We start from the raw sequence: 24,877 nt of genomic DNA, 5'->3' as shown, positions 1-24,877 counted from the left end.
TTATGGTCTGCGCTCTTTGAAAACAAAGTGCCTGGTTTTTACACTGAGTTTCCTACAGTATATCAGTGTAACACTTAGCTAAGGAATTTATTTCAGTTTAAATGTATTATTTCCTCAAGTGCCCATCACAGTATATCATACACACCCAATTATTTTCACCTCACCTCAGAAAATGTGACACAAACACCATGCTGAAGACAGTAAGCGTATTTGGTAACTGTTTCTCTCAATTTAGCCATATCAATCACTGCACACGCATCCAGAAGGAAGCTCAACCTTCTTTAGTCTCTCTTGGGTTGATGTCCCCCAACATGCATTTTGACTGACTCCATTTTCCCACTGAGAGTTTATTCTTTATGATATAACACCAGCATAACTCATATAACAGACCATAAGTAGTTAGCACATGATCAGAATAACTCACATTTCTAAGACCTTTCCATAGAACGTATGTAAAACTCACTTAATTAATGCTTCTTTATTATCAAACTCACTTAATTAATGTTTGTGTCAAACTCACTTAATTAATGTTTCCTTATTATCAAAAAAAGATATTTCAGAATTAAAAATGAAGTGCTGCAATACGGCCTTTTTGGTTATTTTCAAGAAAACTATTGAATAAGGTACTTTATATTATTTTGGCCATCCAAGTTGTCCCTATTGAATTGAATGAGAAGAAATATATATTATATATATTATATGTAAAATGCAGTTTTGGTTAATCCAATGAAACAATCAATTTCTTTACAAAGCAAGGCATAGAAAAGGCACTTGAATGCACATAGTTAATATTTTATGAGCATAATTTTAATGCATTAACCACAAGGAACCTTATGCCAAAGTTAGTCTAGCATTAAACATTGTAACTTTAATAACATATTGGGAAATTGCCAGAATTCCTCAGTGTCTGTATTTGATTTGATTTTTAAAATAGTTCTTCATATTTAAAATGTATTAGTAAAATCTAATATCATTGTATCTTGATCACTTATGTGCTTATAAATCCAATATTTTTAGTGACTGGGGGAGTATATATTAAGTTAATACATTCTGAGTCCACTCAACAAAGCAAGGCAACTTACTGGACTAGCAATAGTCTGCTCCCAGGGGCTTTGAAGTGTTATTTTTACTCCAGTATAGGCTGACTCTGGTCTTTTGGTGTCCGTGGCCATTGTTTCTTAATTGGTTTAGTTGGAAATAGAAGTTTGCAGTAGGATTGATTCCATACCAAAGTTTCTTTGAAATCCTCTGGCTGTGCTTTACCCATCTTTCCAAATCAGGTAAGAGGGACCACTTAAACTGCAATGACCTATACTTTAAGGAGAGAAGGGTTTGCAGGACATAATGTACCAGCTCTCCAGGCTCACAGACACATAAAGAATTGGCACTCTGCCCTTAGTAGGTTACATCTTACAGGACTGAATTTTCCTCTATGTGCCTGTTTTTTGTTGTGTTTTCTTTTTCTTTTTTCTTTTTATCCCAAGTTCAAGGACAAAGAGAGTAATATAATGCAAACTCAATTTCAGACAGAACATGAAGTTTTAAGAGACAACATTTGTTTTATTTAACTAGAGTGACATTTGAGTTGAAAGCAATAAAACAAGAGAAAACAGAGCAGTTTTTCTTGAAGTTCCTGGCTAAAAAAATATGAGAAAGTTTATCTAACAATCAATAATGTGGAAGAATTTGGGTCTCGGTGGCTTGTGAAGCAAATGATAAAAGCCCTTTCATGGCAAATCTTCTAGACCTTGACCACAAGAACTCATTTTTAAAAAATAATGATGACCAAAATTCTTCAAGTTGGGATGATAGCTAAAAAACTAATTCTTTTATGCTAAGATAACTTAAAATGTAAAAAATTACTTCAGAAAAATATTTGTTCTTTATTTCTAATTTTATCTCGTGTTTCCTACCCTCAAAATTTTATAACATTCATTTATTTGATCTTTTATCAATTTTTTTTCCCTTCAAAAGTGGTTGTAAGATTAAAGAATTGCACTTATCATGCGGATGCTGAGGCTAATAGAATAGATGTTCAAACCTTAAAGACTTCCAACTCCTCCAGAATGAGCTCACCGCTGGCAGAGCTGTTAGAAGGAAGAACAACAACCTTCTGCACAGTACCTCGATCTAAATCAGAGAAAGAAACAATGAGATGTAGGAAACAAAGATATTTAGACATAAGACTACTACTGGCTTAGAATTTAGAATATTGTTTATGTAATTACTTAGTCATCAAAAAAGAGATTACATACATTGAGCTATTACCATTTGCAATATTCTGATTTCATTATACATCTCATATGTTTAAATTGAGATTATGTAAAATTCAAAAGGAATTAACAGGAACACCTTATGTTTTGCACATATTTGGTATAGTCATAATTATGAGAGAAGAAAGGAATGTCCAAACGTCTTATGAAGTCCAAAGTTCTGTTTCTGAACCAAGTGTGTATTCTTGAAATAGTAATACATAACTTTAAGTTTGGCCCTTAAGAATATTACTCCTCCTAACCAACATTATAAAGTGACACTCTCATATTTTTGTTAAAATTGACACATAATGATTTGATTATCGGAGAAAAAATTACTATGAATGAGTTTTTATAATAATTTTATTATAAATCACTAGTACTAGAAATTGACATTTGATCTGTAGCAGTGAGAGATTTTAGACATGGTAAAATGTTTCATCCACAATTCAAAATAATTTTCAAAGCAGAAACATAACTATGGCTTTATTTCAGATGTGGACATCTATTCATAGAATAATTCTATGATTTTCACAATTATCTTTATCAGTTGGGAATGTTTCTTTGGGTATTTTTAACATATAGGGAAATTTTCAAAGTTAGATGGGTCGAATAAACTTAAGCAAATAAAAAACCTACTTGTATTTCTCAATTACATATTGCCAAAAACAGAGACGCCCAAATAAATGTACTATATACAGAAAATGTTACTTATGTCAAGATTTTTAATTAAGATTGTTTCATATGTAACATAAGCATTTTCTAAACATATAATTATGCCACTCTACCAATCACTTAAATTTTAGGTTTAAAAGAAACTAGTTGAAATTTAGCAATGTGGGGTTAAAGCAAATTTGTGAGTGATCTGAGAAAGTAAAAATATATTTTCTCACCAAAATATGTTTCCATTAAAATAATTAATGAGCTGCTTCATGAATATCAAGTCATCACTCTGTTAAAGTATGAACATATAATTGTGAATTTATAATTTGGACAGGTACATTATCATCAACAGATACTAAAACATTTTCTAATTCTGTTGAGAAATGTCACTAAGAAGAGGTAACTTGAACTGAGCTGTACAGGACTTTACAACTAGGAATCATTTAGTGATGAATACCAATACCACAAATCTCAAATCTCACATCTCAAGCTGGGCGATCACCCAGGCAAGCACTACTCTAACATATAATATCCTATTTATTGTTTATAGTTTCTATTTTATGAACCTAACTGGAAGATAAAATAATTCTTAAGAAAAAATAAACTCTACTTTAAAGTTTTACCAACTAACAAACTAAAAAATTAAAACCTACTAAATAATAATAATAATCTTTATACAGAAAAACAACAGAGATTTTGCCAGAACAAGCCTTGAATCTTATGAGATTGCAAAGTTTAAGTACCTGATCTTTGAAGTTTCAAACTACGCTCTGTAATTTAAAATTCTCTTCTTAAGCCATACTCAAAAATAAACAAAAATCCTAAAGATTTGCAGGCTCTAGGTGTAATTAAGAAACTTGGAAGTTACTCTCTTTCACCGTTCAGCTTCCTAAGAATTAGCTCTGTACCAATCTGTACTATTTTCTTGGAAGATAATTAATGCAGGTATAAATTGGAAGTGAAAAAACATTTGGGGATATGGTGCAGAGACACATCACAATTGAAAATGGATAAATGTGATTGGTGGTGTTCCCCATTTTCTATTAACAATTCATCACAAAGAACAGTGTAAACTACAGGAATAGAATATACCAAAAACCCTAAAATTAAAGCCTTGACATTATAACAGCTAGGGCAGGATTTGTGTGGTATTGTGTGTGTGTGTGGGGGGGGTGTCTGTGTGAGTGGGTGGGTGAAAGATGAGGGTGTAAAACTATCTTTGTTTTAGGTCATGTTATCATAAAGATCATACTCTTTTTTTAAGTCACAACAGCGTTTTTATGGTTCCCTGCTGAAGCTTGCAAGGATCACTGCCATTCTACATGACAGCAATGACCACTTCTTGAGTAGAGACTGAGCAGAAGCAATGTATAACCATAGCCCCAAATAAAACTGCATGAGAGGAAATCTTGATTACAGGAGTTCCCAAAGATAAAACTATCAACTTTGAAAATAATTTTAAGTATTCTCAAATGAGAGAACTGGCTACTTTTTAAACTAATGTTTTAACTAACTATGAGAACATTATTCTACATAAATCATCATTTCTTCTGAAAAAGCCCACAACAAACATATTTTATTTATGCCATTTATAAAATATTACACAAAGAGCAGCTATAAAAATGGGCTAATATAAAGACAATGCAAAACTTGGTTTTGACTCATTTGCAATGTAAGATAGAACACCACCTTTATTTATTGTTTGCTTTCCTATTTTAGTCATTTTTTGTTTTGCTGGTAATGATGAGTACATTTCCCTTTAAAAAGTAAAAAAAAAAATTAAAAGTTTAAAAAAATATATTTTTCTACCTAGTAAAATGTCAACTTATCTGAAATTCTTACAGAAATATAAGTATATTTAAATATTGGTAATGTTTCTACCTCAAAATAAAGTTTAAATAAAATCATAGAAATGCAAGATCCCCACAGTGAAACAAATATTTTTTTTTTTTTTTTTTTTTTTTTTTTGCGGTACACGGGGCCTCTCACTGTTGTGGCCTCTCCCGTTGCGGAGCACAGGCTCCGGACGCGCAGGCTCAGCGGCCATGGCTCACGGGCCCAGCCGCTCCACGGCATGTGGGATCTTCCCGGACCGGGGCACGAACCTGCGTCCCCTGCATCGGCAGGCGGACTCTCAACCACTGCGCCACCAGGGAAGCCCCTGAAACAAATATTTATTGGATGCCTACTATGTGCCTGGATCTATGATAAAAATATATCATTTCAAGAATATAAATATGCATTTTAATTCCTTTACTTTTCCACATTTAGACTTGAATTGGTACTTTATGAGGTAGCATATCTGCAGAGTTCTTCATTACACTGGTTCAATTTTCATCAGTGTGTCACAAATGAACATATTTGTCCTCATACTACATATTAAAGCTTTTTATACATAAATTAGAAGTCTTTCGAATTTGTGGATTCAATATGAATGGAATAGCTGTAGATCCTTGTGAGAATCATCACTATTAACAGTTGTTAATTCGGATTTTATGAGACCTTGAACTTTTATAATTTGGGGGGTCTTCTTTAAGTAAAATAATACATAAACACAAAAACAGAGTTGTTTGGACCTTTCCCAAACAGTTACAAATGAGGAATTCTAAAGTTTCTGGTAAGTCCACCTCTGATAATTAGCCTAGTTTTCTAAAAAAAGAAAGTTTCTATAAAACTGGACAATGGGGCTTCCTTGGTGGCGCAGTGGTTGAGTCTGCCTGCTGATGCAGGGGACACGGGTTTGTGCCCCAGTCTGGGAAGATCCCACATGCCGCAGAGCGGCTGGGCCCGTGAGCCATGGCCGCTGAGCCTGCGCGTCCGGAGCCTGTGCTCCGCAACAGGAGAGGCCACAACAGTGAGAGGCCCGCATACTGCAAAAAAAAAACAAAAACAAAAACAAACAACAAACAAACAAACAAAAACTGGACAATGATACTTTCTTTAAATTGAAGAATCTCTAATTATCTAAAGAAATCTCATCTACAATATCTTATCACTACAATTATATTATCCAAGATCAGTTTTTCACAAGTTAGCAAAAGGCTGGAAAATTCTTCTTTAGTTGAATGCAAATAGCTCTACCTCCCTGTTTATTTTATGCATTGGTCTTTCTTCTACAGCTGCCAAGAATATACAGTACTCAATCTCTTTTTCACATCTCTCCAAGTGTATCTTTATACCCTCCATACTCTGTTTCTCTAGTCTAAGCATGAGCACTCTGTTCAAGTATATATTATTCAAATTCAAAATCAGATATTTTTACCTGCCTTTCTCTGAACACCCTTCAGTTTGGGATTATCCTATTTAAAATGTGGTGCTCCGAATTATACATGACTATGCAGTTGTTTTACCACAATGCAGACATCACTGAGACACAGCAGGAGTTCTAGTTGATCAATGACTTAGGTGATTGGTCAGGATCTCTAGCACTTGGAACCTCATAAACAGAGATCCCAACTGTAGTGTACACATTTACAAGGCTCCACTCTAGATGTCTTTATATTTCTGCTCCTCTTACAAACTGCCAGACTCCCACAATCTCTAGTTCAGATTCTCAAGAGGCAGATTTAATTTGGTCCAATTTAGTCATGATGAAGGCACACTGTAAACTGTTGCTTGGTGGATAGATCAGCTGTCAAGTGCTAATGTGTCATTTCAATTAGTTATGGCACCAGGAAGGAGCCAATATATATGATATCACCCATGGCTGCTGCTTAAATTGGCCCATGTTAATGGGAAAATTTCTCTCAAAATGCAGTCATGATAGACACCTTTGGTTTCTTTTCTAAACATACTCACAAAACCTCAGTTCCATATATAGAAAATACTTTTGAGGTATCCTTGGGATGAATCATACACTACTAAGTAAATAAAAGGACGTGCGTTGTCTTCCACCCATTTTCACCCATTGGTTCAACAAGAAATTACTGAGTACCTTCAGTATGTCAGGCACTATTACCAGTATGAATGCAAAGATAAATGGGCATGGCACTCAAGAGCTCACAGTCTAGAATTTACAGGGTTTTTTTTTTTTATGGTTTTTTGAATAGTGTGTTCCCACTAAATGTTAATCATTGAAAAATATGCATTCCGGAATGTCCATAAAATTCCCAATTACTTATGTCTACATAAAACCATCTCTGAACCCTTTAGCTTGAAGATGATAATATAGTTATCAAATGTCTTCCTTCTGGCGGTAGTGAGAATGGCATTCCTTGAATATACGCAGCATAAATTCTTTTTGCTTTTGATCTGCAGAATTGGGATATAGCTTATATTTCCTTGGGAAAAGCACCTTGCCTACAATATAGTTACAGTTTGCTTGTGTGCAAATGTAAATAATAATTATAACTTTTGTAATGGATATCTGTTACTAAGGTCTATCTAGAATCACTTCCCCTTTCTTGGTAATAACACCCTGAGACATCTTTTGGAAACAACACCTCCCTCATTCTCAGTCTACATGGTTAAGGAGAGGAGTATCTCTCTTTCAGCCCCAGGGAGATGCCATGACTTAGGACTGTGCAATTAGAACATCTCTTTGCCCCTATGATTCATGCAAGAGTGGGCATAGAAACAAGTCAGGGCCTAGCCCTCTTTGGGAATTAGATAGGTGGGAGCCTCTTTCTTTCTGAGATCAGGACTGTTGAAGACTTGTAAATTTGGAGGTGCTAAAGCCATCCCTGCTACCACATGCACAGACTCCATTTGAGAATAAACAATAAAGAGGAAGGCAGAGCTGAAAGTTGGTAAGATAAATTCCTGAAAACATCCCATTAGTACAAATTCAGCTATATCTGAGGCTGCCTCCTGCATTTCCCAGTTGAACAAACACACACACAAATTATTATTCTTTAACTAGTTTAAGTAAAGCACATGGTCACTTTCAGTTGAAAGAGTTCTAACTAATAAATCTAAATCAATAATACATGGAAATTGCTTAGTATGATGTCTAGTGCATAGTATACCCTCAATAAGTGCAAATTATTTTTTATTTGTAGCTCGACCACTTACTAAACTTTTGACATTATTGGAGTCACTATTTTTTCTGAACCCCAATTTTCTTATCTATGAGATATACATAATAGGCATGCCTTGAATACATTAAAGCATTGTGACATGAATCAAGCAAGACACATCTTACAAGTGATTTGCATAATGTAAACTGATATACAACGATAGCATAGTAGACTCACCAACCCATATTAGTGCTTTTAATTTTCTTCTACTTCAATGAATCTTTAAAGAAAATTCCCCAGACAAACTTCTTTCCTGTATTATATATTTTATAACATCTAGGTGTTCTTTTTCTTTCTAGTACAACAGATCATAGCAATACTATCCTTAAACCTTACCACTGTCTCCAGATGAGAGAACAGCTTGCATTTATAGCACAGTATAAACAAGTGATCAAACATAACTCATTACCTGCAGGTTATTTGAACAGTTTATGTGTATCTGTCCACTGAGTCTCCTCTAAACTAGTCCTTAGAGGTTTCCCTAGAAACTGCTCTGCCAAGCTGTCTGCTTGCCCCTGGGCTTCTGGTTGCCTGGGGATTTGGGAGAACACTGCCTCCTTAATCAGATTTAGTCAGTCCCTTACCCCTGGTTGTTATCCTGTAAAAATATTCCAGTCAGGGTTGGCTTCATGGGTGTTAGACTTGTTCAGTCACACATATTTCTGTGGTCAGAAGGGTTCATATTTAGTTTAATGCTCTGTTGTCACCTCCTTGAAATTCTTAATAATTTTAAACAAGAAGCCATGAATTTTCATTTTGTAGAAGGCCCTGCAAATTACGTAGCCAATCTTATTCTAGGTGTTGGTAATTAAAGCTAGCAATTTGTACCAGCTAAGGAGGGACCTCATTCAATTTAGTAAAGACAAACATACAAATTCCAAAGTCATATACTTAACTGTTTCCTCCTTTTTCTCCATCTTCACTATAGTGTCTCTAAATGTCAACCTAAGCAGCCCTATGCATGACTTCAGAGGTTAATTATTGCAGGAAAATCAGTTCTAGTGTTTATTAATTAAAATTAGTATTATCTAAGATAAACTCACTATATTTGTTAAATAACAATACTTTTTTAATTATAGTTTTCTGCACCAATTTGTTTATTAAAATTAAGAAATATAAAGCCAAAAAAGAACTGCAAAAGCTCTGTTTGGCAAATGAAAGCTTTATAGATAATATAGGGAAGAATGAAATGACTAGATACCTTACATTGTTAGTTTCTATAATTAGACCTTACCAATTGGCTGCTTTAGTTCAATGTTAGTTAAAATATATATTCATAATAGATTTCTTTTTCCTGTTAGTTTGTCAAACTGCTGCTACATTCTTTTAATGATATTTTTTAAATTTGAGAATAAAACTGAATCTTAAATTTATAAAATCTTTATTAGAAGTTTACTGAATACACCTTTAAGAGGTGGTAATTCTATTCATGCATGACCCCCCTTACTATATATATATTTCTAAACTAGGTCATTTAGCACAATTTCTCACACTTAGCAGAGCTTTTCACACTCAATAGGTTATCTAAATGCTGTGATGTTGACACCTGCAGCTTCAGCCCTTGGGCAGTTACAGCCCTAGTTGGTCATCAAAGGCATCTCAAGTATCTCTATTTGAAGGGAGGTCCTTGGAAAGACAGTATCAACAAATGCTATCTATTCAGCCTCTCCCTGAGTGTGATAATGTTAAAAAAGTTTGTAGGGTTGAATAAATTTGGAGAGTACTAGATTAACCTAAGTTAAATAGGTTTCTTTGCTCTTTACTACAGAACCTTTCAGAACTATAAAATACTTTTCCACATTGTGAGGAAAATATAGTATTCAGTGACTTTCAAGTTTATTTGTTGATACCATTAATTTCATTTGACTCCCAAGCACCTACCACCCATGCTCTTTTAGATACCATATTCTATTATACAAATAGTTTCTCAAAGTGTGGTGTTCAGTCCACCTCATTAAAAAAATTAGGGAGTTTCCAAAAAATTTTGATGTTGATTCCCACGTCAGATCACAGTTTTACAATTTTTAAAAGTGCTAATTTTAAATAAGCTTTAGAAAATAAATATATATCTGCTCAAACATTTGAAAATCACAGAAGATGAACATGTACTGAAAAAGCTACTAAATTCATTTAAAAAATCTATTATTTTTTTTCTGCCTAAGTTCAGCTAAAATAACATATTTTCTCTGAATATATAAAATTAATGAATCATTTGGAATGTACTAAAATATTCTGGGTGAGTACCCAAGCAAAATTACAATAAAAAGTTTCAGATACTTTGAAAATCATAGTGTATATGATTTGTATGTAAAAGTGTACATGTATGAAAAAAGTATATATATCTAAAAAGTGTATATACATATACATATGAAATTACAAAAATACCCACTTAATCTCCAAACATTAAAATAATGTTAAACCTAGAGCTGGTATGGATATAAAGAAATAGGCATTTTCATACACTTTTGGTAGAAATGGATTCTGAAAAATCTTTCTGGAGGGCAATATGGCAGTTGGTCATGATGCAGTAACTGATGCTAGAATATCCTTTTTGTAAGAAACAACTATAAAACTGGATGAGTTATATGAGACAATTCTTCCTAGGTGATGGATAACAGACAGTACAAGACTAAAAGAAGAAAAATTCACAACGTGGTCTTCATGATTACCCCACTTTCTGCCTGGGAACAATTTCTCAACAGAGGTGCAGAGAGCAGGTGTCCAAGTAGTGCAGAGAAGTCCCACTGCGATGAGAAGGCAGGTATGAGAATTTAGGGCAGCAGAAGCAAATTAATTATCTGGCACATGGTATCAGAGAAAGGGAGGTGTCCAGAAAACGGGTTCTAGAAGGCCTCGTGAAAATCCCCTGTGGGTCTATGGCTAATTCCTGGGCTATAAATTTGCAGGATGACACTCCCAAGGCTTAACAGATTGCAACTCCTATTGTGAGTATGGAACAGACAAATTATGGGTGCAGCAGCTCTGGAGAAGAGCAATTCTGGTTTAAATTGGAGCTCTGGCTCTATTAGAGTAGACAGATTGCATTAATACCTTGTTAAAAATCCTGGCATCCAGCTGACACAGGAAGGCTGATCCTATAAGAGTAAGTGCCACATTCTAGACTTAAGAACTACTTTAGGTCTGCCCTAACACAACTTGTAACCAAGATCTGACATGAGTTACAAGGGAGAGAGTTTGGAGTTTGAGTCCTGCTAAATTAGAATGCTTGAGCACAAGAATTTTAACAGAGAGTAAAGCAAGTCTAAACAAATTCAAGGTGATCAACTAATAATTGCTTGAACCTAAAGGCAAGTTATTATCTAAAATGTCCAGTATCAACAGCAACAAAAATTATTGTATGTGGAGAGAGAGAGGAAGAGAAGAGGAATGAATGCATGAGTGGTTAGTCTTCGGGAAGAAAAAGAAGTTAAAATTATCCAAGATGTTGAACTTAGCAAGCAGCAACTTTAAAGCAGCTATTATAGTTATTATAACTATGTTCAAAAAATTAAAAGGAAATCAGAAATGAAAAGAAGTTATGGTCTTAATGAATGAACAGACAAGAAAAATTCAGCAAAGAAATAGAAACTATAAAAAGTCAAATGGATATTTTAGAACTAAACTATAATAACTAAGATAAAATATCAATTTTTTTTTTTTTTTTTTTTTTTTTGCGGTACGCGGGCCTCTCACTGCTGTGGCCTCTCCCGTTGCAGAGCACAGGCTCCGGACGCACAGGCTCAGCAACCATGGCTCACGGGCCCAGCCACTCCACGGCATGTGGGATCCCCCCAGACCGGGACATGAACCCGTGTCCCCTGCATCAGCAGGCGGACTCTCAACCACTGAACCACCAGGGAAACCCGACAAAATATCAATTTTATAGACAATAGCAGATTGGAGTTGAAAGAAGAAAATCTTTCAACATATAATCTTTCAACATATTGATCTGGCTTCAATATCTGGCTTGAAGCCAGATCAATAGAAATTATCCAGTTGCAAGAACATATAGAAAAAAATTGAAGATAAACAGAGTCTTTGGGGCATGCCTGACATTACTGAATGGTCTAATATATGTGTAATTAGAGTTCTGAAAGGAGAATAAGGAGACACTGGGGAAGAAAAAACTATATGAAGAAATAATGGCTGAAAATTTCCCAAATTTAGTGAAAAATAATATGTTGTAGATCTAGGAATTCTGTGAGACCCTAGCTAAATAGCTATGAAAAGAGCCACGCACAGGCACATTATATTTAAATTGCTGAAAACAAAACTTATAGAAAGAAAACTTTGAAAGCAGCCAGAGGAAAAAAGACATTATGTCATGAGAACAAGGAATATAATTATTGCTGACTTTTTATTACAAACAATGGAGCCAGAAGATAATGGAATGAACTTTTTTTTAAATACTGAAAGAAAAAAAGAGTTAACCCATAATTTTATACCCATTGAAAATATTCTTTAAATAGTAAGATGAAATCAATCACTTTTTAGATAAATAAAATCTGGGAAATTTTGTTGCCTGCAGACCCCCTTCATTTGAAGAAATGCTAAAGGATATCTTTTAGTCAATGGAAAAATACAAAATAGAAACAGTTTTATAGGAAGAATAAAGAGAATCAGATATGACCTCTTTCCATTAGGGCTGATTGGTTTGTAGATATGTTTTGGAACTTCTGCAACCATTTGCAAACATGAGAAAAGTTAACCTAAGAACAAAGCTGATCTCTGCTCCCTGCTAAGGAGGACAGAGCCAAAAACTCCAAAGAAAGAAGTTGGGGTCCTGGTCAAACAACATGTAAAACCACTCTACAATTGTGTTTTTCAGTTTTGTGAACCAATAAATCTATAACAAAATGTAAGTAATAATATTTATGAGAATCTTAAGTGACAGTAAAATAAAATATCCCTCTCTTCTTTCCCAAATATGCCAAGCAGAGCTATTTGTGATATCTTACAGATTAGAAAAATAATTAGTGTGTATATAGTATAATCCCTTGGTATAAGTAGTGGGTTACACTAAATTTTTAATATGGGCTTATAATCTTTTTTTCTGCAACTCTGAATTTCAAAAGATTTTTTTTAAGTGCTTTGGTGGTAAAATCTGCCCTGACTTGAACTCCTTTGGTCACAAAATTTGACCTGCACTTACTTAAGACTATTTATGGTCTTCATTACACTTGGTTTGAAGATTTCTATGTTTCACTGTAGAAATAGTACTGTGCACTTCACTGTGATCCAAGGTTCTACAAGCCATTTTATCTAATATATATGTACACATTACCTTGTCCTATTCACATACTTCTTAATGCTGAAATACACTTGGTTTCAAATTAGGGAATACAAAGTAGGATTGCTTTTTTTTTCTTTTTCTTTTTTTTGTTCATCTATTTTCTTGATTAAAAAGCATTTAGCTCAAGCAATAAAAAAATAATAATTTAAGAGATATAATTAAGTAAAGCTATAGATTGAAATAATCTTCTGGTTATTACTAAAAAGATAAAGTAGAATGTAAGTATTCAGAAGTAAACTAAAGCTACTGTATAATTCAGGACACTGCTATTGAGTCTGCCTAACATCAGTTACATTAGAAGGAATACAACCAGTTAGTACTGTTTTACCATAGGCTGAATGCTGAGTATACTTGTAACTGCGCTCTATGATGGTTCTCTTTTTGCAGTTAGCTCTCAGGAGTAGATAAGCATTGCTTATTAACAGCCAGTGAATGGCAGTTCCCACACCACCACTGAAAAAAATATACCTATTTCCCCAAACTTACAATAGTGTCCTCTATTCTTATCCATTCTGGTTTTATACTTGAAAATGGTGTAAACTTGAGCAAATCTGCCTTCTGTAAGCCTTTTTATTTCTCTATAAAATGTGGATATAGTATTTGCTTTACATACCTGACAAGGCTGTTCAAGATCAAAGGCAAAGGTCTATGTGAACCTTCTTTGTAAACTCTACAGAGATTATAATTTTTCTTAGTGTTCTGAAATTGTCATTCCTCATTGTCACTCTTTACCTGTTACATAAATTACTTACTGTTCTTATATACCAGCGCTTTACTTTTATCTATAATTTCCAAACAGAAGAAATGCCTCTCATTTATTAAAGGCAAATTCATCTATGGTTTGTCATTAAAGGTTTTGTTTCCTTTCTGCTTTTCCTAATACAGTGTACTCAAATTTAAGTCATGCTATAAAATAATTATGCACATATTATTCATTGCCTGTTTCCTCCCACAAGAATATGAACTTTATAAAAGGAGAGACACTTGTGTATTTTTTTCACTGCTTATTTTTGGTGAATAGAATAGTATCAGGATTTGCAATGGAAATCCAAAATATTTATGTATGCACAAATATACTTACATATATGCATATTTATATTCATAGATATGTATGATTGATGTCAATAAATATATATCTACTGTATAGATACTTGTGTATATGTACCAGTTGAATGCTTACTAATTTCTAGGCAGTACATTCAAGGTTTTATACACATCATCTCATTCAATCCTTAAAATACATCCATAAAGTAGGTACAATTAAGAAAACCAGGCTTAGAGATGTTATATAATTTGCTCTAGGTCATATAACTGGTAGATGATACAGAGCAGAATTTAAACATATGCCCTTCGAAGTTAAAGCATGTTCCCTAACCCTTAGCCTAGAATTTAACCAATAATAACTTACTATAACTATTCTAACAAGTTATTCTGTTTTTAACAAGGTTTTGGAGAAATTCCAAACAAAGTCAGAATTGATCATTATGAGAATGTCTCTGGAAATTTTAATTTCCCATTTCACACTGCCATATGTAGGACGTAGGATTTTACAGGTAAGCACACACACGCTTGTATCCATTACTGCTGTAGAAAGTTTGGGAGTTACATATCTAGATAAGCTAATCGAGAAGTAGACTTCTGGGGCAAAATTTTAAGGCCAACAATCTTACTAAACTGGCAATTTTATAAGGAGTGACTAAATTATAAGCCTTGACTTAGTTGGGGCTTACCAAAAAATCAGAATACAGCAAAATGTGCCATTTTTAAAAGTTGACTTAATTATTTATTCAACTAAGGTTTCTGTCCTCATGAAAAATATCTAGTGTATCAAAATGTGTTTAATTAAGTTACAATATAATATGTTCTGGTTCTAGAAGCTAATTTTCCCTGTAATGATTTTGAAAAATATCTAACAGTATTAGACCAAGGGATAATCCATCAACATATGGATTACTGTAGTTATTTCCTGGTGATACAGCTAAAAATAATACTCAAATACGGCCTCAGGAATCTCTAAAATTAATGTTTTAGGATTTTGTAAATTACCAAAAGGTACATATCATGTCTCATTATCCTTCATTGCATTATATCATGAATGTTTTATTTACATCTCAATTTAAAACAAAGAGACTTACATGCAGGTGCATGTCCTATGTAAAGTTTTACTGATTCTACACAGGATGAAATAACTAAATTTCCAAAGAGGCAAAAATGGAGCTAACTCTTTCTACTTAATCCTTTATCATTTGGGGAAAGAATTACTCATCTGAGATTAATGAACTTTATGGTCATTTATTCATTTATTTTCTGCACCATTTTTACCATAAGATAGGCTGTTCTGCATTAATTTGCAAAAATTAAAGCACATACAGAAGCTGACTTGGAACATTTACCTATGTTTCTGGGTGCTTGGGTAAAGAGGAGCTTTCCCCTCTTCATTTAGTCATCTCTCAATCCACCATGGACTTGCTCATGCTAATGCCTTCTTACTGCCTCCTGTTCACAACTCATTCTTTCCACTGGAATGGTTGTTTCCTCTCAAGCTTCACTGGTCTTCAAGAAGACAGGCTAATGAGGAAAGGAACGTATTGCAAGGGCAGTCAGACATAACTGTGCTACATCTGATGATCTCGACCACGGCTTCTTTCCTGCCTGCTATTCTCTTCTCTCCAGATCACCATGATATTATTTCCTCTTATTCTCCTGTTACTTTCATGGTCACTTTTTCTCCATTTTCTTGGTAAATACTCTCTATTCTCCTACCATTTAAATGAGCTCCCCAGAGTTAAATCCTTATCTGTATAGTTCCTAGACTGACCTCAAGAATTGTCATGGATTCAGCTAACACCTACATTGCTAATGACTCCTATATCTACATCTCTAGCACAGCCCTCTCTGCTGAAGTGTATCTACAACAACACCCTCTTTGACTTATGCATCTGAACGGTTCACAAAATCTTTAACTCAGTGTGAGACAGACCTGGGTTGGAATTTAACTACTGTTTCTAATAGCTTCACGAACATAAGCTCAGTTTACACAGTTGTAAAATGGGGATAATGATTCCACCTCATTGGGATGCTATGAGGTTTTAATGAGATAGTGTATTTTAGGTGGTAAATTCAGCTTCTAATCATAACAGGTCATAGGAAAAGACAGGCGTGCTCTTCAGAAGGAATTCATTACTTCCGAAATCTGCTTGCTGATTCTATATTCCCTTGATCAGTGAATGGTACTTCTTTTCACCCCCTTGCCAGACCATAAGCCTACAAAACACTTTAGACACTTTTCTTCATCTGCCTACTCTTCCCTCATCAATTTGTTATCATCAGGTCCTTTCCTCTTCCTAAATATCTCTTGATAATCTCTCTCAATCTCTGACTTCTAATACCTGTTTTACTTTAGGCTCTCATCAATTCTTGTCTATAAAAAACAAAAGTCTCCTAACTGGCCTTCCTTGCTCAGTCTGTAATATATCCTCCCCACCAATACCAAAGAGATCTATTTAAGTGTATCTGGGCAGTGAATGACCTACACTAAGGTGAACCCTACTAAGTCATGCCCTGCTTAACTTCTCCCCTTGAGTGGAAGTGGATGTGTGATTTGCTTCTAGGCCAAAGAATAATGCTAAATTGATGGTATGTCAATCTCATGATTATGCTCCATTGTATGAGACCCTGTGTTAGCAGATTGAAGGAGCAAACAATCATGTTTTGAATGGCCAATAGCAGGGAACTGCAGTGCCTCATTCTTGCATCAGGAAGGAACTTAATTTTTCCCAAAACCATGTGAGTTTGGAAGAGAATTTAAACTCCAGAAAGGAATGCAGTCTGGTTTACACTTTGACTGCAGCTTTGTGGGACCCTGAGCAGAGAGACCATGATCCAGGGATTAGAACTTTGGGGGACTCTTATTCTGCTTACCACATTAGTGAAAGAGAAAAATAAGCATACAACTAAGTAAAACATTTATGACTCTAAACTAAATAAAACATTTACGACTTACCTCAGAAAATCCAGTTTCAAATCTTTTTGGTTCAATTCACACTACACTTCATATTCTACAATGAAACCTTTCTTTCTATTTTTGACCATTTGAACTTTTCTCAGTTCCATAAAACTTTTTTAAAAAACTGGCTTCCCACAAAGACCACCCTCACAACTGACACCTGGCTACGCACCTCCTTTGGGTAGTCACATAGAGAGGGCCTGGCCTGGCTGGGTAGTGGGCTGTGAGATTTTCTCCTGGGGACAAAGGCTGCCAAGTCTGCTTCAGCAAAGCTTGGCAGAGCATCAAGAACAAGAACAGAGTGTGGTTATTTCTTCTTAAGATGCAGACAGAAGACTTCATAAATTAATGTCTTTAGGCTAGAATATTTTCTTACATTCAAATAAGAGTAAGGGGTTAAATGAAGGCAACATACGGATTAGGTTTGACTGTAGTTATTTTATATTAGTGATTAAATAGTAAAAGAACCAGTGATAAAAAGCATATCATTGCCATCTCTCCTGCTGAGAGGCACTATCTCCTTGTGTGATATTCTGAACTCCTCCATATCTGTCTACCGAATATACAAAATCTATTTTAAGTAAATAGAAACCTGCAAATTAGATATATGTGTTTTGGTGAGTGCATAAGACATTTTGGACACAGATATAAGTCCCATTTCAAAACAAGTTTTAAAACGCACAAAGATTTAGTGATATATCAAAAAGTAAGATGAAGTACTATTCCATTTCTGTACTCTACTCTCCCCCCAAAGTATTACCTCTTTCACTCCTAAATATATGGCAACTGACATAAAAAGATATTAGAATCACAGGTTAATTGGTTAATTCACACACAAATCCAGTCTGTTCCAAGTCTTTTCTGTCACCTTGTAAGATGCAACTCATTCACATGTAAGACGTGGTGACAGCATGTGGATGGGCAAAAGTGAGTGATGTCATTCAAACAAAGCAATGCTGATGCTAATGTTGAATGTCAACGCATCAGCAATATCTTCTTGACATATGTGGATGAAACATTTAATTCATAGTAAAATGAGGCAATATAAATTAAATTACCTTAACTTCATAAAAGGAAAATACATAAAGTGGTGATGGTAGATGAGGTAATTAACTTGAAGAGGGTAAATGCTCAGGATGTGAAATCAGACAGCAAGAGGTAATATTCTGGTTGTATCATACCCTCAATATCTATGTGATCATCACTTATCTGAGCTTCTGTCAAACACGATGGAGGATAAGTGCAACGCATTCACTCATTCATTCAACTAATATCTACTGAGTGACCACTTTGAGTGATGCACTATTCTAGGTACTGAGGATATACCAATGAATAAATCAGACAAATATCCTTGCTCTCTATGGAGTCTACATTCTCACAATTCTTCAACGGGTAGCTATAAGGGCTGGAGGTGATTCAATAACATATCTGGAAAAAGATAAGCACTGTAAATAATTTTAATTAGCATCACTATAATAGTAATAAAATATTTCAGAAACTTGAAAAAGTATACTTATTTGCATAATAAGTAGCGTACTAAATAAGTAAATGGGTAATTCAGGCAAACTAGCAACACTAAAATTTGTATAATAATTATGTGAGATTTTATGCTAGCTTTAAAAGAATGTATCTCTGAAGAGTAGCTTAAAGGAAAAGAATTATGCTTAAAAACTTTTTTTTCAGCAATTATCCATATATTTATTTTTAACAAATTGTCTTTTTAAAGTAAAATTTAAATGAGAACATTTGTCTCTGGATTAACAATCACTATACGGGCTCTCTTACATTTTTTTCTCTTCACATATCCCTTTTGCTACTCTTCTACATGATCAAGCAGTCATCACACCATGATTTATCATCTTTCTCCTGTCAATTCAGCCATCACTCCACTCTGTTCTATTAGTATTTCCTGCTGTGAAAATCCCTGTAGAATCCTTGGTAAACTCTCAGAAGTTTCCAGATTCTACTTTGGAAAGCAGTGAACCACAATGTTATTAAAAACCAGTGACTTATAAGGGGATTTGTTCCTTACTCCTAAGCAAAGGAGTGACACCCATGCACAGCTTCCAACTGACAGTATAGTCTTTTCTGGAGTCAAACGTACTGTTCCAGCTATCAAATTTTACATCTTGAGTAATTTAGGGAGTTCTTTAAAAATCAAAATGCATGGCTCTGCAGTTCATTAAGTGTGGATACCAAGAGCTGTGACTGCCAGAACTTGTTAGTTACTGTGAAGGCAGTTATCCTGTAATGCTGCAAGGCAAACGTATTAAGGTTTGAGTCATATATGTGGGCACATACTTCAAAACTCCACACTTTCAAAGGACTTATTGGAGCCCACAGTCCAACTTAGTACTCGTCCAGTTAAAAAGACGTTAAGAAGAGCATGAAACACTACACACTATATAAGAATTTTCGCAGAGTAGCACATGTATTGAGCTTACATTAAAAAATCATAATGGCATTAAATCATCCTAAACCTCTAACAACGATTCACAAGAATACTCTCACTCTTTCATCAGAAAGCGCATGGCATTCTGACTCATATTTAGTGCTAAAAATGTAAATTTGACAAAACGTGTCTGAAATTGACCTAGACACTTAAATATTTTCATAACTCCAGAGGCAAAAGGAAAACAGGCAAAAATCTCTTCACTGTGCATTATAGTTGGCTTTGAACAAATAGCCTGGACGTAAGCAGTAGGTGGCAAAGTTAAAATAGAATGTTAATCCTAAGAGAACACTTGCCTGCTGTTTTATAGCCCTTCCTAAAATTAAAAAAAAAAAAAAAGAGTAAGGAACATAAAAATACCCATTGCCCTAAATACTAAAAACTAAAAAATGAAAAACCCAAAATACTAAAGGATATCAACAAATAATACCAAATTTTAGAAAGCACTGATTTTAAATTACCTTTTTTTCAACCTGTGTTCCTTTTTAGGGGATGTAGTAGCAGGAATGAACGGGAAAATAATTAAGTAAGCTTGGTTTCTAGTTTAAGTTTTAATAGAAGAGCAAGACATTTTTTACTCAAGATTAAAGAAGATGTATTTATATGAAGCAACATTACATATTCCTGTATTATAGCTACATATTAGAAAATAGCTTCTTTCAGAAGTCTTAATTTTTCTAAAATTATATAATTATTAAATAAAACAGGAATCAGCAAAATTTTTCTGTAAAAGGCCAAATAATAAATAATTTAGGCTCTTTGGGCTAAGCAGTCTCTGTGGCAACTACTCAACTCTGCTGTAGTAGCACAAAAGTAGCCACAGACAAAATGTAAATGAATGAACGTGGCTATGGTCTAATAAAACTTTATTTGTGGGCACTAAAATATAAAAATCTTATGATTTTCATTGCTCATGTAACATTCTTCTTGTAATTTTTTTACAGTCGTTAAAAAATGCAAAACATTCTTAGTTTACAGACCATACTCGCAGAGGGCAGTGGGCTAGATCTGGCCCATGTTGTAGTTTTCTGATCCCTAGACTAGACATTGATAATGCAAACTAAGAAATAAAAGATGACAGGACAAAGCTTACTTTTCTTTCTCCCCTCCCTCCCTCCCTCCCTTCCTTCCTTCTATTTATTTACTTATAAATGTACATATGTACATACGTATTTATTTATTTGTTTGTTTATTTTGTGAGCTGACGGCACAGAAAACTAATGAGGCAGTCCTAGAAGGGTGGAAAGCCAGATTACCACCCTCTCAAGCTCAGCCAGAGTAGTACACTGTAATGGACTAACTGTAACAGTTATTGGGCATTGAGCCCACACAACTACTATGGAGATTCTGTGAACTACAAATCATTCATAATAGTCAAAGTGAATACAGTTACAAGATACGTATTTGCATTCCAATGACCTGTCACATAAGTTTTTCCTATGACTACTTTTTTGACAACCAATGTCTTCATCAAATTTCTTTGAATTCTCCATGAAGGTCCAGAGAAAAGGGAAGCCATGAGAGCAGCTTGCTTCACTGTGGGAATGTGGGAATAATTGAAGCATCATTATTTATTTATAACAACTAAAGGGCTATTTCGTACTTGGGGATTTGACAACACCCAAGACATATTATATCCTTCCTAAGACATTTAGATACACAAAGCTAAGAAATCCTGGGAACAATGACCTGTGTTTCTCCTAAGTTCTATTTCAGAAAAGTCTATTTAATTCACTTTTAGCAGCAAACAAGCACAGAAAACTCTCTTCTGAAGAAATTTCCCCAGAAATCCAAGATCTACTCAGGTAGAAAATATTTCATCACGAAATACTGTTTGTTAGAGTTTCACGAAAGTTGAAATCACTTTTAAAAATTACAATGTGGGGCTTCCCTAGTGGGGCAGTGGTTGAGAGTCCGCCTGCCAATGCAGGGGACACGGGTTCGTGCCCCAGTCCGGGAAAATCCCACATGCCGCGGAGCGGCTGGGCCCGTGAGTCATGACCGCTGGGCCTGCGCGTCCGGAGCCTGTGCTCCGCAACGGGAGAGGCCACAGCAGTGAGAGGCCTGCGCACTGAAAAAAAAAAAAAAAAATTACAATGTGGTCTGATATAACCATGAGGATAAGGTTCAATGGTTAAGTGAGTTACCATCTATTCAGAAAGGTGCTGTTGGCAGAGGCAGTGGCATAACATGCACTGTATCCAATTAGGATACAGTCTTCAAGAGACTTATGTGGCTTTGTAATCAATCATCAGTGAAGCTTCCCACTACAATTAAAAACAGATGCCTAAATACTGTTTTTGAAAATGATACAAGTTTTTTCTTTTCTTTTTTTTTTTTTAACATCTTTATTGGAGTATAATTGCTTTACAATGGTGTGTTAGATTCTGCTTTATAACAAAGTGAATCAACTATATATAAACATATATCCCCATAACTCCGCCCTCTTGTGTCTCCCTCCTACCCACCCTATCCCACCCCTCTAGGTAGACACAAAGCACCGAGTTGATCTCCCTCTGCTATGCGGCTGCTTCCCACTAGCCATCCATTTTACATTTGGTAGTATATATAAGTCCATGCCACTCTCTCACTTCGTCCCAGCTTACCCTTCCCCCTCCCTGTGTCCTCAACTCCATTCTCTACGTCTGCGTCTTTATTGTTGTACTGCCCCTAGGTTCTTCATAACCGTTTTTCCTTTTTTTTTTTTTTTTTTTTTTTTTTAGATTCCATATATATGTGTTAGCATATGGTATTTGTTTTTCTCTTTCTGACTTACTTCACTCTGTATGACAGACTCTAGGTCCATCTACCTCACTATAAATAACTCAACCTCGTTTCTTTTTATGGCTGAGTAATATTCCATTGTACATATGTGCCACAACTTCTTTATCCATTCATCTGTTGATGGACACTTAGGTTGCTTCCATGTCCTGGTTATTGTAAATAGAGCTGCAATGAACATAGTGGTACATGACTCTTTTTGAATTATGGTTTTCTCAGGGTATATGCCCTGTAGTGGGATTGCTGTGTCATATGATATTTCTATTTGTAGTTTTTTAAGGAACCTCCATACTGTTCTCCATAGTGGCTGTATCAATTTACATTCCCACCAACAGTGCAGGAGGCTTCCCTTTTCTCCACACCCTCTCCAGAATTTGTTGTTTGTAGATTTTCTGATGAGGCCCATTCTAACCAGTGTGAGGTGATACTTCATTGTAGTTTTGATTTGCATTTCTCTAATGATTAATAATGTTGAGCATCCTTTCATGTGTTTGTTGGCAATCTGTTTATCTTCTTTGGAGAAATGTCTATTTAGGTCTTCTGCCCGTTTTTGGATGGGGTTTTTTGTTTTTTTGATATTGAGCTGCATGAGCTGCTTGTAACGTTTGGAGATTAATCCTTTGTCCATTGCTTCATTTGTAAATATTTTCTCCCATTCTGAAGGTTGTCTTTTCATCTTGTTTATGGTTTCCTTTGCTGTGCAAAAGCTTTTAAGTTTCATTAGGTCCCATTTGTTTATTTTTGTTTTTATTTCCATTTCTCTAGGAAGTGGGTCAAAAAGGATCTTGCTGTGACTTATGTCATAGAGAGTTCTGCCTATGTTTTCCTCTAACAGTTTTATATGTCTGGCCTTACATTTAGGTCTTTAATCCATTTTGAGTTTATTTTTGTGTATGGTGTTACAGAGTGTTCTAATTTCATTCTTTTACTTGTAGCTGTACAGATTTCCCAGCACCATTTATTGAAGAAGCTGTCTTTTCTCCATGGTATATTCTTGCCTCCTTTATCAAAAATAAGGTGACCATATGTGCATGGGTTTATCTCTGGGCTTTGTATCCTGTTCCATTGATCTAAATTTCTGTTTTTGTGCCAGTACCATACTGTCTTGATTACTGCAGTATAGTCTGAAGTCAGGGAGTCTGATTCCTCCAGCTCTGATTTTATTTCTCAAGATTGCTTTGGCTATTTGGTGTCTTTTGTGTTTCCATACAAATTGTGAAATTTTTTGTTCTAGTTCTGTGAAAAATGCCATTGGTACTTTGATAGGGATTGCACTGAATCTGTAGATTGCTTTGGGTAGTATAGTCATTTTCACAATGTTGATTCGTCCAATCCAAGTACATGGTATATCTCTCCATCTGTTGGTATCATCTTTAATTTCTTTCATCAGCATCTTATAGTTTTCTGCATACAGGTGTTTTGTCTCCTTAGGTAGGTTTATTCCTAGGTATTTTATTCTTTTTGTTGCAATGGTAAATGGGATTGTTTCCTTAATTTCTCTTTCAGATTGTTCATCATTAGTGTATAGGAATGCAAGAGATTTCTGTGCATTAATTTTGTATCCTGCTACCTTACCAACTTCATTGATTAGCTCTAGTAGTTTTCTGGTAGAGTCTTTAGGATTCTCTATGTATAGTATCATGTCATCTGCAAAGAGTGACAGTTTTAGTTCTTTTCTGATTTGGATTCTTTTTATTTCTTTTTCTTCTGATTGCTGTGGCTAAAACTTCCAAAACTATGTTGAATAATAGTCGTGAGAGTGGGTAACCTTGTCCTGTTCCTGATCTTAGTGAAAATGGTTTCAGTTTTTCACCATTGAGAATGATGTTGGCTGTGGGTTTGTCATATATGGCCTTTATTATGTTGAGGTAAGTTCCCTCTATGCCTACTTTCTGGAGGGTTTTTATCATAAATGGTGTTGAAATTTGTTGAAAGTTTTATCTGCATCTATTGAGATGATTGTATGGTTTGTATCCTTCAATTTCTTAATATGGTGTATCACATTGATTGATTTGCATATATTGAAGAATCCTTGCATTCCTGGGATAAACCCCACTTGTTCATGGTGTATGATCCTTTAAATGCACTGCTGGATTCTGTTTGCTAGTATTTTGTTGAGGATTTTTGCATCTATGTTCATCAGTGATATTGGCCTGTAGTTTTCTTTCTTTGTGACATCCTTGTCTGGTTTTGTTATCAAGGTGATGGTGGCCTCGTAGAATGAGTTTGGGAGTGTTCCTCCCTCTGCTATATTTTGGAAGAGTTTGAGAAGGATAGGTGTTAGCTCTTCTCTAAATGCTTGATAGAATTCGCCTGTGAAGCCATCTGGTCTTGGGCTTTTGTTTGTTGGAAGATTTTTTATCACAGTTTCAATTTCAGTGCTTGTGATTGGTCTGTTTATATTTTCTATTT

At 34.9% G+C, this 24,877-nt stretch overlaps 1 protein-coding gene across 2 annotated transcripts in view; it reads right to left on the bottom strand.

Annotated features, from left to right (window-relative positions):
* SEMA3C (semaphorin 3C) overlaps positions 1–24,877 on the bottom strand; it is a 184,779-nt gene that overhangs the window by 22,972 nt on the left and 136,930 nt on the right. For both annotated transcript variants that reach the window (XM_082631635.1, XM_082631636.1), the window contains exon 13: positions 2,042–2,130. In XM_082631635.1, coding sequence (XP_082487761.1) covers positions 2,042–2,130 — 89 coding nt within the window. The remainder of the gene's footprint in view (positions 1–2,041; positions 2,131–24,877) is intronic.

The sequence above is a fragment of the Mesoplodon mirus genome (assembly GCF_964341445.2).
Source record: "Mesoplodon mirus genome assembly, chromosome: 9".
NCBI classification, from domain to species: Eukaryota; Metazoa; Chordata; class Mammalia; order Artiodactyla; family Ziphiidae; genus Mesoplodon; species Mesoplodon mirus.
The sequence above is the reverse complement of the archived record's forward strand: the minus strand, read 5'-3'. Positions and strand labels throughout refer to the sequence as shown.